Source organism: Pelodiscus sinensis, chromosome 9 (assembly GCF_049634645.1).
Source record: "Pelodiscus sinensis isolate JC-2024 chromosome 9, ASM4963464v1, whole genome shotgun sequence".
NCBI lineage: Eukaryota > Metazoa > Chordata > Testudines > Trionychidae > Pelodiscus > Pelodiscus sinensis.
In genome coordinates, this window is record NC_134719.1 from 20,720,821 (window position 1) to 20,740,051 (window position 19,231).

General features: G+C 42.3%; 1 protein-coding gene across 1 annotated transcript in view; it reads left to right on the forward strand.

Moving 5' to 3' along the window:
- Nucleotides 1-19,231, forward strand: part of LRRC7 (leucine rich repeat containing 7) — a 399,545-nt gene that overhangs the window by 275,757 nt on the left and 104,557 nt on the right. The window contains exons 12-14 of the mRNA XM_075936231.1: nucleotides 5,775-5,904; nucleotides 6,870-6,985; nucleotides 14,364-14,433. Of these exons, the coding sequence (XP_075792346.1) occupies nucleotides 5,775-5,904; nucleotides 6,870-6,985; nucleotides 14,364-14,433 (316 nt within the window). The remainder of the gene's footprint in view (nucleotides 1-5,774; nucleotides 5,905-6,869; nucleotides 6,986-14,363; nucleotides 14,434-19,231) is intronic.

Here is a 19,231-nt window from a genome sequence, read left to right on the forward strand (position 1 = left end):
CGCTGCCGCCGCCGCCGCCACCACCTCCTCGCCTCCGCCCAAGCCCGCTGCCACCACCTCGCCACCCAAGCCTGTTCCCTACTTTCTGCCTTGCACATTGCGGGGCTGGAGGCCGCACTCAGGTCCCGGAGGCCGGCCCCGGCGGCAGCATGGCCAGCCACATGCCTCCGAAGAGTTTTAAACTCCCAGGCCATGACATCACGTCATGCCCGGGCGCCTTCCCCGCCCACGTGCAATGCCTTACATGGGCAGCAGTAGGCAGTGAGGAGGAGCCGCGCACGGTGGGGATGCTCTGGGGGCGGGGTGGGAGGATGCACAGGGAGGCCGGCGCCCGGGCCTGCGCCCGGGCCCACTCCAGGCAGAGCCAGGGGAGAGACCCAGCTCCATATATTGGTGGAGCAGGGCCCCCGGCTCTGTAACTAGACGGCACTTCCGGGTTCAGGGGCGCAGGACCCGAATCGGCCTAAGGCCGGCTCTGCCAGCAGCCACCAGCCCAATATTTTTTTCCCGTGGCCTGGTACCAGGCCGCGGCCCATAGTTTGGGAAACGCTGATGTAAAAGACATTGCACTATAGTATTTGTGCATGGGGAATTGACTATAGTACTTGTGCATGGAACGAGGTATACTGGTAGTTCGGAATAGGAAGCCTAATCCGAACTACCTACTCCGTGCCACGTGTAGCTGCGGGCACGGAGTCTGAACTAGTGGGGCTTTAAAAATGGCGGCGCCCGGCAAGATGCAAATGAAGCCCGGGAAGTTCGAACTAGGGTGGTAGTGTAGACATATCCTTACTTACCTGCAGAGCTCGCTTTGTGTCTTCCTGCAGGGCATGCCTGTGCCCCAAGGCTTCAAGCCCTGCATTAAGTGCCAGAAGCCTATGCCCTATGGAGACTCCCACAAAGCTTGCCTTAAGTGCCTCTGGGAAGCTCATCTGTCAGAGGCCTGCAAGATCTGTAAGGCATTCAAGTCGTGGACCAAGTGAGAACAAGAGTCCCATCGGAAGATCATATTCATGGAAATGGCTCTCTGCCCAGCTCTGGCATCAGACCTGGCACTGACAACCAGCAGTGCACCGGCTTCAGTTCAGGAGACACCAAGCTGCTCATGTGCCTCTCTGGTGCTGCACAGACCTTGACACCAGTGTCAGGGTATGTCTACACTAGCCCCCTAGTTTGAACTAGGGATGTTAATGAGGGCGACCGAAATTGCAAATGAAGCGCAGGATTTAAATATCCTGCGCTTTGTTAGCATGTTCCCGGGCGGTCACCATTTTGGAAATTGACTAGCCCAGAAGAACTGCCCGCGGCAGAGGGACTACCCAGAAGAACTACACATGGCAGAGAAGGGCGATTCCGAAATAAACCCCTTACTTCGAATTACCAGCTAAACCTCAAGGAATCACCCTTCTCTGCCGCGTGTAGACGCGGGCAGTTCTTCCGGGCTAGTCAATTTCCAAAATGGCGACTGTCCGGGAACATGCTGTCGAAGCAAAAACACGCTCCTCTCTGTTTAGGCGGCTAACAACTGATTTGCTTTATTGATCAGTAAAGCAAAGTGAGCCAAACGTGGTCCCAGCAAAGTCGGGCCCAGTAAAGCTGCTAATACAATCAATCCTAGTATCTTTATACCCTTAGCCAAACAGTCTGACGTCAGGGCATCCAATTACAGAAATCCTCAATTAAATTTGGAAAAACAAAGCCTTATCAACAAGATGGCAGACAGGTACAAGGAAGTACATCTCCTGTCCCAACCAGCCCAATTAACACATACCAATAGCCCATCCTGTATGCCTCTTCTCACGGAGTGACAGAAAGTTCACTCTGGTCTACGTGCTTGAGAGAAAAGCTGAAATGGTTTCTGATATACAAGATGGCTTCTAGCTAAACATAAAATTGCTTCTACAATGCTAATAAAGCGCAGGATATTTAAATCCTGTGCTTCATTTGCAATTTCGGTCGCCCTCATTAGCCTCCCTAGTTCGAACTAGGGGGCTAGTGTAGACATACCCTCAGTCTCCGGTGGCACAGAAGAAACAGAGACCTAGCCAGGGCAGGTCTCCATCAAGGCATGTGCCGTCAGTGTTCCCTCAGGTGGGGCAGGTGGCCCTAGCAGGATCAGGCCTTGATCCTGTTCCATCGGCACTGTTCCAGCCCACGTTGGGACTTGAGCCCGGTGGAGGTCTTCCAGGGGCCCTCAACCCTGAACACTTTTGAGGCTGCGAGGGATCTCATTGAGCTTACCTTGTCCCCAACCTCTCCGGGCCTGCCTAAGGAGTGTCAAGGTTGGAGGCTCCAGGCTGAATGCATGGCACTGCTGGCGTTGGCACCAGACATGACGGTCCACCACTGCACCACCCCAGTGCTGTTGACCTTGACACCGGCCCCCACACAGTCCCTGACACTGGCACCTACCTCAGCAGTACCACCAGCACCAACCCTGGCACTGAGCCAGGACTTCCATGCAGCACTGGCACCAGCAGAATCCACACCCCCATCTTTGGTGGTAAGTGGGCCAGCACTGTTGCCTTCAGTGTCGCCACCTCCTCCCCAGCACCAAGGAAAGCCGGAGTCTGTGACTTGATACACCCCTGGATGTAGGTCACTGAGGTTAGGTCTAGACCAGTGGTCTCCAACCTTTTTACACCCAAGATCACTTTTTAAATCTCCGAACAGGCAAAGATCTACCGCCCCGCCCCTTTCTTGAAGCCCCGCCCCTTTCTTGAAGCCCCACCCTCTCTATTCTCCTCCTGTCCATCATTTGCTATCCCCAGCCCTTACTTACACACACTGATAAACAGTTTATTTTTAAATTATGCAATGTTTAAAATTAAAATCACGTGTTTATAGTTATGAAATAAATGGTCTGTTTTTTATTCATGCTATTTAAATCTAAAATGAAGCATTTATAATTATACATTTTGTGGGGACAGAGTTCTATGGCTGGGGGCAGCAGAGAGGGAACAGGGTGCTGGGAGGGCAGAGGACAGGGTTCTGCAGCTGGGGACAGAGTGCCAGTGGGGACAGGAATAGGGACAGAGTTCTGTAGCTGGGAACAGGGGAGTGGGGACAGAGTTCAGGGAGTGGGGAACAGAATTCTGTGGCTGTGGACAGGGGAGTGGGGACAGAGTTCGAGGAGTGGGGAGGGGAGTGGGGACAGAGTTCTGTAGCTGGGGACAGGAGAGTGGGGACAGAGTTAAGGGATTGTGGACAGGGGAGTGGTGACAGGGGAGTGGGAACAGAGTTCTGTGGCTGGGGTGTGGGGACTGGGGAGTGAGGTGCCAGTGGAGGCAGAGAGTCCCCAGTATCTGCCTCCTCCCAGGATTCCCCCGTCCCCAGAGGGAAACCAGCGCGTGCCTGCCCCGGGGACGACCCCCAGCGCAGGGAAGCCCCTGCGTGCGCACGCCTGTCCCAGGGCCAACCCCCCCCCCCCCCCCCCGGCGCAGGGAAATCCCGTGTGCGCGCCTCCCCCGGGGCTGACTCACCCCTCCCGTGCTGTGCAGGGAGCCGATGCTCCCTCCCGCAGTACACCCAGTAGAGCAACTAGCGCTACTTCCGGAATTGCCAGAAGTGGTGTTAAGCTGCGGGACTTCTGTCCATCCCCAGTAAGCTGACACTACCTCCATTTTCACTGGAGGTAGGTAGTGGGGCTTCTCGGGGGTGGGTGGGAAATAGGGGCGGGGTGGATAGGACGCCTCACGAGCGACTGGTCGAGGCCTTGCGATCGACCAGTCGATCGCAATCGACCTGTTGATGACCACGGGTCTAGACTACAGTCCTTTATTGGAAAAAGCTACACAAATTGCACTCCACAGTTTGCGTAGCTTTTTCTGATTGCTTTTCTGGAGAAGGCTTTTCTGCCATTTGGCCCCATCTAGATGGGGCCAAATGGCGGAAAAGCCTGCTCTTTCAGAAGAGCCCTTATCCTCATAAAACGAGGTATACGGGGCTCCCTGAAAGAGCACATTTGCTCTTCTGGAAAAAAAAAAAGCAGAAGAGCAAATGCATTCTCTGGATGCGGCAGAGTTTTTCTGGGATACAAAAAACACACCAGTCTAGACATACCCTGACTGCAACAACTACAGCACTACCCTGGTCAACCTCTGAATACTCAACCGATTCAAAGGCAGAGTTAGATGCATCACCACGGGATGGTTCACACGCTAGTGGTACCTTTTTTCAGTGTGCCTTTTTAAAAAAAGAACCCTGTCATTAAGATAGTATTATTTCAGTGATTGAATTGTTCAGAATTGAAAGAAATCCTCTGGTTTTATGCCAACGTTCTGTTAAATAGTGTTTTTTTAGAAACATTAATTAGATCTTAAAAGAGAGATACTGCAGCTCTAAGAGATAGATTTGCAGAATACTAGGGTAGTCAGTTAACACACTTATATAATTTTTGAATTATTGTGCTTGTTAAATTTAGGGGCCTGGCAGCACTAGAGATGAAGTAATTTTCTTCCATAAAATGAGTACTGTACCTATAACTTGAAATTGTGCTTCCCTTATTTGACTCATTCACTACGTTAGACAGTTTCCTGCTGGGTCTTTCTCAAAAAATGGTAGCCTTGATACCCACTGGAACCTATTACTATAATATAAAAGTCAACAATGGGGAGGAGGGACCTGACTCTCTCCAGAGTTGGCTGTTTTAATGACATAGAGAGCAGTCTGTCACCTGTTTGATACTTGCCTTCATAGAACTGCCAACAAGGTATTTGGGGCCAAAAAAGAGGTGATGGTTAGTCACTATCAAAGGGATATTCAGGGTTCAACTGTGTAACATGCTGAGTACTGTGACTCCAATCCAACAAAATATTAAACGTGTGTTTAAGAACTCTGAATAGTCCCAGTGGTTTCCCATTGCGTAAGTGCTTTTTTGGATTGAGCCTATAGAGAGAAAAAAACCTAGGGAGGTATGTTATTCATGATCTGGAGATCTCATTTGCACACATGCTGGCTGAAATGACATGATGAGAGCAGAAACCTAATTAACTTGTCAGATGGGAAGGATGGTGCCACAAAGTGACCAGCCCTTTATGGAGAGTTAGAGGGAGAGAGGGAGATGAGGCTGAGTTGGGTTTCCAGTCTTCTGGGCAGCTGGAAAAGCATGGCTACTGGCTGGGAGCCCAGCTCTGAAGGCAGAGCCACTGCTAGCAACAACACAGAAGTAAGAGTGGTAGTATATATAATTGCCACCCTTACTTCTGTGCTGCTGCTGGTGGGATGCTGCCTTCAGAGCTGGGCGTCTGGCCAACAGCCACCACTCTCAAGCTTCCCAGCTCTGAAGGCTTTACAGGAGAATTGGTGGCAATATTGCAATCCCTAAGACAACCTTGTGATCCCCTGCAACTGCTTGCTGGTCTCCCCATGTAATCTGTACATTATAGGTAAAAGCGCACAGAAGACCAGATTGCGCGGGGGAAGACCAGATGTCACGGTCTGTGACATTGACAAGGAGTCTGTGATGTTTTTCCTGTCTGGGACTTTGGTAGAGCCCTAATTATAGTATATGGGACAGAATAATATCCTTAAAAATACCTTGCCAATTTTGCCTTAGATAAATAGAATTATCTCAATGTAAGTAGTATTACCAATACTTAACTATATTTAGGTGTATATGATCATTTATATCTTCAACATTTTATTCTGTGAGAATCTGAATAATAAATGCTATCTCTTCAGTGTATGACATTATAAACTTGTGAAGATTTGAAACTGTTCATTTGTGTTATTTAACCTTTTAAAAAATCTAACAAATACGTTTAAAATTTCAGTTTATCTCTGTTAGAAGAATTTGACTGCAGCTGTAATGAACTGGAGTCGCTACCCTCTACCATTGGTTACCTTCATAACCTGCGAACGTTAGCTGTGGATGAGAATTTTCTGTCTGAATTGCCTAGAGAAGTGAGAAACGGATTCTGTTTTTAAAATATTAATTAAATATATTTACCATTAAGGGCCTGACCTTGCAGTCCTTACACTTGAACAAAGTTATGGCAGGTGTATAGAAGTTTCACTCTGCAGAATGGGGTTATAAGTGATCCTGGTGGAAAGCCAAATCCTATTTACCTTAATCACTCGTTCTATTGGAGGAGATTATATCACTCACACAAGAAAGGCAAGCAGGATTTCACCCTGTGTGTACAGCAGCCAAGATTACACCTTGTACATGTTCCTTGTGTGTTACTAATGTTTCTATGGACTGTTGTTGTAGCTGTGTTGCTTCCAGGAATGTAGAGAGCTAAGGCAGGTGAGTTAATATCTTTAATTGGACAGACTTCTGGGGGCGAGAGAGACAAGCTTTTAAGCTTACACAGAGTTCTGCTTCAGGTTGTTTTCATGTCACCCAAAGAAAATTCTGCTCCCACTGAAGTCTGTTGGGCTCAAAGTATTATCTCAGAGCTACATAACAAAAGCTTGTTTCTGAAAAAGATGATCCAATAAAAGATGTTATCTCATCCACCTTATCTCATACATATTGTTTGTCATTTTACATTGTAAACTGAGGGCTTATATCCTTGATTGTTAATGTCAATATCTATGTAAAATAGGGAGACCAGAATTGGAAATGAGTATTTTATTAATGAATACATTATGATATAGAAAGCATTTTAGTCAAGCTATGTGACATTAGAGTTTATAGCAAATAGGTTACTTTATAACTTGAAAAACAATTTATAAAGGACATGATTCTACTCCCACTGATGTCTGTTGGACTCAAGTATTATCTCAGAGATATACAACAAGTAGCCTTTATCTCATTCATTAATGTGAAAGACCTATTTAGGCCATCTCTTAGATAAGGAGAATTGGTGCTGAGAAACTTTGGCAAAGTGAGAATCCTAACTTCTTGTTTTTTATGATCATAGATTGGAAGCTGTAAGAATGTAACAGTTATGTCCCTGCGCTCTAATAAACTAGAATTTCTTCCTGATGAGATTGGTCAGATGCAGAAGCTGAGAGTGTTAAATCTGAGTGATAACAGGTATAATTTGCATAATGTCATCGTCATATCCTAGAAATGTTTTGCTGAACAAGGATTTTAAATATTCGAGGTTGCTTTGTCAAATTGGATAGAACACTCAGTAGTTTTAATTTTCACTCTTTTTTTAGATAAATTGGTCATTATTTGGTGTACTTATTTTGACTGTCACCAAAAATAAGTACATTTATGAATTTAGAAGATTAACAGTTCTACGGCACTTAGCTTTTCATACAATAGAGGCTTCCAGCTAATGTTCAGTATAAAATGATTCACACATAAGTTTAGTCTCTTTGGAGAAGAGGTACAAACAGGCTTTGTAAGTTTACAGTTTGTTGTTTGTGCTTGTATATTTAGAACAGAGCAAAATGAGACTCTAGTACCGAATACATACCATTCAATGCGTGATTCTCCTGAACATAAGTGAAATTAAAAATCAGGACTACATAAATTACCAAAATTAACATGTCCCTCTTCTCCTTAGAAAAATATTTTTACACTCATTCCATGTTGTATTTCATTTAATGCTGATTACATTATTAGAAGATGCCCAATGATGTTTTCCTTATTTTGGAAGACAGATGCATTATCAGATTTTTTGTAACTATTGTCATGATAATTTGAATAAATGATTGAAGACTGATGCTCTATGATACCAATAAAGTATCAGTTCAGAACCAGCCATGCAGTGTAAGGAAATAATAGCTATATCCTAAATGCAATCTTTCCAAGTCACAAAGGAGACACCTTCATATAGTATAAGTCGCTAATATGTAATTTATTATATGATATGGACTAATTTCTTACTGACAGTTTGGGACTTAGGGATACAATTAGAAAGTTTTTTCCATTTCTTAAGAATTGCAAGGGAAATTCTTTTCCTTATCTTCTGTCATACAGGAAAACATTTTTTACTATGAAAATTAAACCTTAGAAAAGTATTGTTTCATGACTTCCTGTTTTTATTAAAATATTTCCATTTTTACATCTTTCAGTGTCGGCTGTGATTTTGCATTTATATATTCTTCTGTTTAATTATATGAAGTTGAATGCAGACAGTCTGAGTGGCACTAAGGGTATGTCTAGACTACTGAGGTTTTTTTTTTAAATGGCCTTTTTTCGGGGGGGGGGGGATAGGGGAACCTTCACTTGCATTTAGACTGCTGTCGTGTTCTTTCAAAATTAAATCAGAAGAATGCGGCGGGTTTTTTGAAATTGGTAAATCTACTTTTACCAGGAAGAATGCCTTTTTTCGAAAGAGCACTTTTGAAAAAAGGTGTTCTTGAACGCAAACAGGGCTTTTTCGAAAGACAGCATTCAGATTGCCAGGGTGCTCTCTTTTGAAAAAGCGGATCACTTTTTTGAAACCCTGGTGGCTAGACAATCTCTTTTGAAAGAGGCTTGTAGTCTAGATGTACCCTGATATCCTGTTTTAAAAATTCAGTTATCACTTGTGTTAAACTCTTTAAATAAGTTAGTTTTCCAAATGATTGCAATTTTAACTATTGGTGATTAATAACTTGCACATGAATCCATACAAGGTAATAAGGGAGCAGAAAACCTTGTATGCACTGAAACTGGTATGATTCCTCTTCTCAGAGTGGTAGAGAAGTGAAAGATGTGATGATCCCACATATTAAAAACCTCTGAAGAACAGCTACCTTAGCACTTGTGACTACAGAGATCCATTAGACACACTTCTACCCTTTACTTGCAGGAACTGCTGGGTGTGGAGCAATCACATAGGAGCCTGTTTTTCAAATTCCAACTCACTCCCACAGCCCTAATAGCCATAGAATGCCTCCAGCACAAAGTTTGTTTACTCAGGCCTGATACACGCCAGGAGGAGATTTAGGCCCATCTAGGGAACTGTGTTGCTTTGGGACCATGTGATTTGCTTTTGAATTACATGTTAATTTAGTTTAGGTAACCCTTTCATAAATTATCCATGCAACAGTTCATCTTTCATCTAGGATAACTTAATATTGTAAATACATTTTCCTTAACTCGGTATTACACAAAAAAGCAATTATGTAAGTAATTTTCCAAACTGTCTAGTGAGAAATGTAGGCATTTAAGCGTGAAAGATAAGCACTTTGTTGAATAGCACATTTATAGACTTTAGACTTCTTTGTGCAGTTGGTATACTTTTTGGATGTTCTCATCAGAAATGCTGGATTAATGGAGGCAAGGCTGATTAAACACTCTTTAAGATTTTAATGGGCGTAGTGTACTTTTCCATCAATTCTTCTGCTCAGTGGAGTAGGCATATAGAGCCATTTCTGTAGAGATGAAATCATCATTGTTTCAATGAAATCAGCAGAGTTGTGCTGATTCACAGCAGCTGCGGATCTGACCCATAGTCTGTCATCAGTAATCAGTCTACTCCAACACCATATATACATTACAAACTACATCCTTTTGCAGCTGCCGTGTAACAATATTCTCACTGACCAGCGTAGTTCACCATCCACAACTTAAATCAGTGTGCTAAATGTGATCAGTATTATGGGAAAACAGCGAGGAGTCCTGTGGCATTTTAGAGATTAACAGATTTGTTAGGGCATAATCTTAAAAAAACTATAGTGAGAGATTGTACCCTAATAAATCTTTTAGCCCTGGTCTACACGAGGGAGGTATTTCAAAATAACTTCCCTTATCATATATATAGTAGCCCAATGTCTGTGACTCTGTAACGCTGAAACACTGGATGTTCTCTCTGAGCGGCGCAGTTGCCTCCCGCTGTGGCGCTCGGCTGACTTATGTGCTGCTAAGCCAGGCCACTGCATGGAAGCAAGTGGCGCAAGCGGCTGTTTGGGGTCCGCGCTCCCCATGCACCATGGGGAGGAAAGACCTGAAAATCCCGTCTTCTGACGGGCTAATTGGCTAGTTTTGAAATAACAAGCGCAGTGTCCACACTACCAAGACCATTATTTTGAAATAAGGGTCTGGTTATTTCAAAGTAATAACTCCTGCTTTCGACAAGGAATGATGCTTATTTCAAAATAGCTATTTTGAAATAGTGGTACTGTGGATGCTCCACCGCTGCTATTTTGAAATAACTACTCCCCAGAGTCATTCAAAGTAATTACTCCCCAGTGCTTCCCGCAACACTTAAGGTAGTGCATCCACATTAAGAGAGCCTGCCTCGGACTAATTTCGAGGCTTCTCTGTAGTGTGGACATGATATTTTAAAATAGTTATTTCGGGAGTTGTTGTTTTGAAATGAGTTATTTCAAAATAATTTCCTATTGTAGATATGCCCTTGGTGTCTAAGGTACCACAGGACTCCTCATTGTTTTTGTAGATACAGACTAACAGAACTACCCTTCTGAGACAGTATTCTGGATTTAATTTTGAGAAGTGTGGTTGAAATGCAAAATGTATTAGTTCAGTTGCTGATTCATATCTGAATTGTCAACAATTCTAACCAATAGATTGAGCGCATTAATCAAACAGATAGGTTCATATGATCGATTTGCACTGATGATCCAATTTAAGTGCAAAAATACGGTCACAAATTTTGTGAAATCAAAGGGTTATCACAAAGAAAAGCCGAGTCTCACAATAGTGGATAATAAAATAGGAAGAATGAATAATGTTTCAAAGTGATATATACAATATATACTGTAATTTTTTCCCCCATTTTCATCTCTTATGTCTTAACTGTGACTATTAAATTCACAAAATACATGCACTATAGAACTAAAAGATATTTGTTATAGCTATCAAATTGTTCTGATCTAATTTTTCAAAAATAACTCACACTTTTGCATACTTTCAAGTTTTTGGTGCTGAACATGAAATATTTTAAAGCAGTGGTCTCCAAAGTTTGACATATATAAGCATGCATTGCCTTGTACTCTCTGGAGCCATAGTCAGATCAATAAATAAGATAAAAGGGGGTATCTAATTATATTTTGCTAAAAGGGAATTTAAACGGGTCTGAAAGAAGCCTAAAGGACGCTCGCATGCATTGTATGGGGCCTCAGAAGAAGGTTTAAATCCATGGTATCCAACCAGTTTTGAAGCAGTAGCCACTATGGGCATGTCTACACTAGGAAATTATTTCAAAATAACTTATTTTGAAACAACTCCCAAAATAACTTTCCCCAAGGAAAGCAGGAGTTGTTATTTCGAAATAACCATCCCCTTATTTTGAAATAATGGGCTTGGTAGTTTGGATGCTCTGCTTGTTATTTCAAAATAAGTGGAGCTATTTCTAAATAACTCCCTAGTGTCAACCAGGGCTATAGTGGCTACTGCTGTAGCGAACTAGCAACATTATTCTGAAAATGTAAATAATATAGTGTCTACTACTATAGCCAACTAGCCACACTCAACCAGCCAAATAACCACATGTGGTTAGCGACTAGCGTGTTGGACACAACAGGTTTAAATTCTGTTAATTAAAGATTCCTCTAAATTTTCATAGACCCAATTCTGAGTTTGAAAATTTGGCCATACGTTGCTGTTATCATGAATTGATATCATGCTGAATTAGTTTCAGTTTCAGTATAGTGAGCAATTTTACATATTTAGGCATAACAGTGCAAGTCAAAGTAGGTTTTCAATCTTAATTATTTGTGTGTATGAATATTCAAAATAAATTTTAGTTCTTTATAGAGAAGCCAAATTCTGAATAAAATTTTCAGATATTCTCTCTGAGAATCTTTATATTAATTCCTGTAGAACTGTCATGTTACTTTATGAGGAATATGTCACCACCTGCAGTATTCCGGGGATAAGTAGTAATTAACTAATCCGTGATCCACTTTACTAATAACACAGTAGTAAACACTAAATTTCAGCTACTTCAGGCATCATTTCCTTTCTTGTGGGTACTAATTATTGGATTTTAAAGTGTATAACTTTTTCATCCAAAGAGCCATTTTATACACCGGAAATTGGAATTTAATTAATTTGGTGGACAAGGAAACCAGCATTCTTAAAATAAAAACGTAAAATGAATTATCAGAAGTACATATCTTTCCTTTTGGACTGTTGTATGGTCTTTACTAAATATCTTATAGCCTTGTATCTGGTGATAATGTTGATGCAAAAACTTAGTTTCTACCCCTTCTTGTTGGACATCTGTCTGTGCAACTAACTAGCCATAGAGCCCCTCCTGGACTTTAGTAGGGGAGGGCTATGTGATTTGATTAGTTGGACAGACAAATGAAATCTAAGTCTATCGTAACCTATGCACCTAATGGGAGAGCTTATAAATTCTGCACTGGAAAGAAAGGCTTTCCCCTCTTAGTGTTAGAGTACTATGAGGTTTGGGGGCCTGGTTATAGACATCATGTCCAGTCACCTTTTTGGGACTGGGAAGAAATATTTTCCTCGCTGATAGTTTAGCTAGGGTAGTATGAGTTTTTGACCTTTCTTGCAGCAATTCCAGAATTTAGAGGGTAGGTTAGGCTGTAAAATTAATTTTATTGCAATGTGGCAGGTGACTACCGGAGGAGATCATTCAATAGGAGATCCAGTTACATGATTAATTAGAAGAAAGCATCTTCTAAAGTAGGAGGGGAATGGGGTTAGAGTAGTGGAAGGCAACCAGTGTTCTATGTGTAGCCTGCAAGACATTTTGTTTACCATTCACACAGTGTTGCCAGGTTCCATTGGTTTCCATCCACATAGGGTTTTTTTTCCTACTGGTATTACTAAGGTGACATACACATAAATAAAGGGCATGTGAAGTGAGGTGTGTGCTGATTCCATACAACATGGACTGTGAGAGCCATGTGTTCTCTTTGCATCCACTAAAACACTACTACAGTTCAACTGGCACACTCGGTAAATTCTAGGTATGCAAGGGCAGTTAGCAAAAGTACCCTATCACAGGAACAAAAAACAGCACTATGTAGCATTAAAGACTAACAAGATGGTTTATTAGGTGATGAGCTTTCATGGGCCAGACCCACTTCCTCAGATTAAATAGTGGAAGAAAATTCTGAGGAAGTGGGTCTGGCCCACGAAAGCTCATCACCTAATAAACCATCTTGTTAGTCTTTAAAGTGCTACATAGTGCTGTTTTTTGTTTCAGCTAGACAAGACTAACACGGCTACATTTCTATCACTAACACAGGAGACAGTCTTGGTTATGATAATCTTGCGACCCATAGAGTTGTAGTGCCACTCATGCAGCCTGCTCACTAGCCTACATTGCCCATTGCTGAGTTAGGTCTTCTAATCTCTGGAGACAATCCCTTCCTTCCCATATTCCCCTAATTACCCCATCACCCTCCACTTGTAGAAGGGTTATCAGCAATAGTTTAGGGAAAAGGTTAACAAGATGGCAGGGAGGGGCTGATGGGAACCCTCCACCAAATGGTACAGATTACAAAGGAAGGATGACCTGCCCTGGATGAATTATTGGGAGATAGTTCCCAGATACGTTACTTAATAAAAGCTAATTAATCCACATTCATGGTGTCTTGTCTGTCTTCCTGTAAGGTCTGGGGCAAAAACTTTCAGGCCTTTATTATACCTCATAAAGAAACAAACCAAAAGAAAAGAAAGAGCCAGTATTGGTGGCTGTAAACAAACTTCATGGGACCATGGGAAACTTGGTCACAATTATAATAAGTGGACATAGGGCTAACTAAAATCATGTCAGACCACAGATGTTGCTAGACTAGAGAGTGCTGGACTAGACAGGGTTCAACCTGTACAAAAAAGGGAACAGGGAAGAAAATTCACCAATTCCCATTCTTCTTTTGCAGGTCACACTTAGCAGACCAAGCACACTGATATTACATGAAACCATCTGTTCGCATATATAGCTATATTCTGCAGTTTAGAGCTTTTGATTTGTTATTACATTTCAATTTGTCTTATGGGAGAAATCATAATGACTTTATTATAGTGTAACTTCAGTAAGGTTTTTCATATGGTAGAATATGTTTTAATAGAAAATTAAAATGTTAAATTGTATGTTGTATCTATAAACAAATCCCTCAATGGAAGTACTTTCCAAGAAATACTTTATTATGAGGTATTTTGGTTGTCTGATATTTATTGATATTGTATGACGCTCACAAGTGGGAATAATAACTTTTTATTGGGCAAGGGGGAAATTATTCACGAAGTTATCAATTCATATGTTAACAATAACACACCATTATTCTTTAATGTCTCAAAGGAATTTTGTTAGTTTGTTTAGGCTTGAAATGTGGCTTTAGCTTTTCAATGCAAAGTCAATGAGAATCGCCTTTATAAAAAATCTTTCTTAAAAACAAAAGAAAATAAAAATGCCACCAATTTTATTATGACCCAGATGAAATACTTTATATAAAAATCTTGACAGTGTCTCTTTAAAGGAGGCTACTGCATGCATGGGACATTGATGTTGTTCCAATATTGTTCTTTACAGACTGAAGAATTTACCATTCACTTTTACTAAGCTTAAAGAGCTTGCAGCTTTGTGGCTGTCTGACAACCAGGTAATAACTTTTATGTTTATCTTTTCATTAGTAGTAAAGAAAAAGGCATCTTAGTAATGGCCTTAGGTAAAACCTATGTTTTAACCAACTATTGTTAGATTTATGAAGCATTTTAGCATTTCCATGCCCCCTGTATTTGCTCCAGATCTAGACATAGGTTCTACTGAATGCCATGGTATTAACTGAAAAATCTTGCCTCTGAGGGATTTACTGCTTTCATCGGGCAGACATGTATGACTTGCCAAAATTAATAAGTTAAGGTCAAACATATTCACAGAAGACTCTAGCCACTAATGTCCTATGGTGGGACACTAAGGCACTAGGATTTTATACTGGCCATATTCTGTTTTCTATCTCTTAATCCTTTTGTGCCTCCATTCTTGAATTCTGGGTCCCCATTCCATATCTGTTCCTCTGTTTCTGTTCATTCTCCTCCCTATGTTTATTCATGTGGAAGAGGAGGAGTCTTCCATTAACTTTTACACATGAGGCTCTCTTTTGATGTTTTGCTATCTTTTTATGTTTTTAAATTATCAATGATAACTATTTAATTATTTGTTAATAGAAAGTAAACATAGTAATTAGAGCTGGAATAAGTGTATAAGTCCCATTGCCAAAATTGACTTAGGTATTTAGTAGCTTAATTCCTATTGACTTTCATCTCCTTAGTGTTAAGGGACTTCAGAACATTTTAACCATAGTCTAAAATAGGGGGGAAAGTCACAAAAATTATGGAGAGTTTTTTCTTTGGTTTTCTTCTAAGTAAAGGCTTCATTAGAAAAGCCTTTCCAATGAGAACCAATAATAATTTAAGTGTTCTAGACTTAATCCTTAGCAGGTAGATATCAGCAACATTCAGCTGAAGTTAACGGAATGAGGCAGATTTACATAATCTGAAATTCTAGTCCTATGTGCACTTTCCATTTTTTTCTTTTTTTAAAAAGCCCCATAATTATAACTTCTTCGTTTTTTTACAGTTACCAAACCAAGTCACAATGAATAACCCACCTTACACCCAGATCCTACAAATATGTATGCATTATTCATGCATTTATATTTAAGAACTTGCATACATTTCTCCGGGAGCAGGCTCTTATTAATTTGTATCATGAAAATCAGTAACTAAGGGTATGTCTACACTACCCCGCTAGTTTGAACTAGCGGGGTAATGTAGGCATACCGCACTTGCAAATGAAGCCCGGGATTTGAATTTCCCGGGCTTCATTTGCATAAGCGGGGAGCCGCCATTTTTAAAACCCCGCTGGTTCGAACCCCGTACAGCGCGGCTACACGGGGCTCGAACTAGGTAGTTCGGACTAGGCTTCCTATTCCGAACTACCAGTACACCTGGTGGAACCTCTCCCACTGTAACTTGAGACCATTGTTCCTCGTTTTGTCACCTGTCACCACTGAGAACAACCTTGCTCCATTTTCTTTGGAACCTCCCTTAAGGAAATTGAAGGCTGCTATCAAATCCCCCCTCACTCTTCTCTTCTGTAGACTAAATAAGCCCAAATCCCTCAGCCTTTCCTCATAGGTTGTGTGCTCCAGCACCCTAATAATTTTGGTTGCCCTCCACTGGACCCTCTCCAATGCATCCACATCCTTTCTGGGTGGCCCAGAACTGGATGCAGTACTCCAGATGTGGCCTCACCAATGCTGAATAAGGGAGGAATAATAACTTCTCTAGATCAGCTGTAAATGCTCCTCCTAATGCATCCTAATATGCCATTAGCTTTCTTGGCTACAAGGGCACACTGCTGATTCATATCCAGCTTCTCATCCACTGTAATCCCCAGGTCCTTTTCTGCTGAACTGCTACTTACCCAGTCGGTCCCCAGCCTGTAGCTGTGCTCAGGATTCTTCTGTTCCAAGTGCAGGAACAGAAGAATCTGCATTTGTCCTTGTTGAATCTCATCAGATTTATTTTGACCCAATCCTTCAATTTGTCTAGGTCACTCTGGACCCTACACTCCAGCATATCTACCACTTCCTACCTACCTTATTGTCATCTGCAAGCTTGCTGGGGGTGCAATCCATCCCTTCATCCAGGTCATTAATTACAAGTTGAACAAAACCAGCCCCATAACTGACCCTTGGGACATTCCACTTGATACCGACTGTCAACCAGACATCAAGCCATTGATCACTACTCATTGAGCCCAACAGTCTAGCCAGTTTTCTATCCACCTTACAGTACATTTATCCAATCCATACTTCTTTAATGTGCTGGCAAGAATACTATGGGAGACTGTATCAAAAGCTTTCCTAGAGTCAAGGTATAGCACATCTTCTGCTTTCCACATACTTACAGAGCCAGTTACCTCATCTTAGAAGGCAATCAGGTTGATCAGTCATGACTTGCCCTTGGTGAATCCATTTTGACTATTCCTGATTGCTTTCCTCACTTCCAAGTGCTTCAAAAAGGTTTCCTTGAGGATCCTCTCCATGATTTTTCCAAGGATTGAGATGTGGCTGACAGGTCTGTAGTTCCCTAGATTGTCCTTCTTACCTTTTTTAAAGATGGGCACTGCATTTGCCTTTTTCTAATCAGCTGGGATCTCCCCCGATCCCCATGAGTTTTCAAAGATAATGGCCAATGACTCTGCAATCACATCAGCCAACTCCCACAGCACCCTCAGATGCATTTGATCCGGCTTTTGATCATAGATTAGTGTATGTCCAGCTTTTCATGGACATTCTGATCCCAGCAGGGGTGGCCCATCCATATAAGTGAACTAGGTGGTCGCCTAGGGCGCCAAGTTAAATGGGGTGCCGAATGGTGGCATAATATCATTGAGGGGTTTGGAGGTGGGGGCGCCAATTGCATGTTTCGCCTAGGGAGCCAGTTGCTGGCAGCTAGTCTAGGGCCGCCCCTGGATTCCAGAGTTCCAGAAATAATATGTTGGTCAAGGCCTAATCTGTTACTCTAAAGGGAAAAGAACTTAATGTTCATAAAAAGTAAATATTCTACATACATAAAAGTGATACTTCCATTACTACAGTAACTTCAATAACCTCTTCTTTGTCTCCCTAGAATTGTACACTTTTTTGCAGCTAACTGTTGCCTCTTGAATTCAGATCAGTATACTGGTAATTTTGCATAGTCCAAACTAATGCAATCTATTTGTGTGAGCCCCTGATCCTACAGTTGAGGATATTTCTATGCTTCAGCCCAAGCTGAAGTCTAACCCACCTTGTGTTGACACTGCACTTGAGCTAACCCAGGGCTGAGACGTAGGGTCTTAGGACACTGTAGAACTGGATAGTCTGAGTTTGAGTTAAGCTAGGACCCAGGTTTATTGCTTAATTGCAGTTAAATGTAGCCCTGCTTCACTTACTTCCAAATGACTCTTGAATCCTATCTCCCAATTCCATGTGATAACTTTCTTAGTCCTCTCTATCCCAACAGTCTTCAATCCACACTATTGAAAATGGAAGCCTTGCCCATTTTGTGAATGGCAACAGCCATAACCCCATTCTCTGATCTGCAAGCATGCTGTCGGAGAGCCTCCTGGGTTTGCAATGGAATGTGACCCAATCAGCTTTTGCAAAGTGAATTGCTTCAAACTTCCTGTAACCCACTGGGCAGGGAGTAAAATTTTCCCATAGCGCATGATGCTCCCAGGACTAGAGCGGTCACATTGCCACATTTGTGGGGGAGAATGCTAGAGACTCCAGGGCCGGGATCGGCAACCTTTTCAAACCAAAGAGCCAAAGTACATCAAAATTCAGAACAAGTGGTCAACAAAGAGCCATATAAGAATGGTTATTTGCATGACTGAAAATATACAACTTAATATTATTGATAATTCACATAATTATTAATAAAAGCATAAATGAAACATTGTACTCACAGACTTTATTTAATGGGACTTCTGCTGCTGCATCTTTTCATACATTTTTGGAAGTTTACATCATAACTGGTCAAATCTAACTTCATGCATGCATTCAGGCTGTCTTCTGTCAAACTTATGGCAGAGGACTGGGCATGAGGGGTTGCAGGAATCTGGGTTGAGGTGTATAAAGGACTCATAACAGGGGGCTCAGATGTATGATGGGTTCAGGACATATGGTATGGGTGTATGGGATGCAGGAGTGTTATGGCGTGGAACTGGAGATATGGGGGTACAGGAGTCTGTGGATGTGGGGTGCAGGATTTTGGCCATGTGGAGGTATGAGTGGCTCAGGGCAGGGGTTCAGGTGTATTATGGGCTCTGGGTGAAGGTGTGGAGGGGTGCAGGAGTGTTATGACCCTACAGCCAGATGGGATCTAGGCCTCAACTGGGGGCTTGTTGGCCAGGCTTAATTTTTAAATAAAGTAAAATATTATGTTCAACACAAAAGATTTCAACATTGTCTTTATTTATGGCAAGGGTGTGAAACCTTTTTTTGGGTCGGGGGCCACTGACACTCAGAAAAAATAAGTTGGTGACCACAAAAGTGAGGAGCAAAAAAAAAACCCTCCAAAAAACCCCAACCCTCACTGATGTGGCCTCCAAATAAAAGACCTCGTTTCCCTGGTGCTCCAGACCCATGGTGAGGGGAGGGGCAGAGAGGACTGAGGTTCAAGGCCTCAGTCCAGATTTACTCTTCTGGAGTTCCAGGGTTAGTGGATTTTGTGCCTCCCCCCAGGTTCTGGGGTGGAGTAAAAAATGAGGGGTTAAGTGTGTGGAACAAGGCTGTCAGTGAGTGGGATAGGGATGGAGATGCAGGATCTGGACAGGAGGTGGGTGCCACAGGTCTGGGTGGGAGGTAGGGTGGAGGAGCAAGCTTGGGAGTAGGGTATATAGCCAGG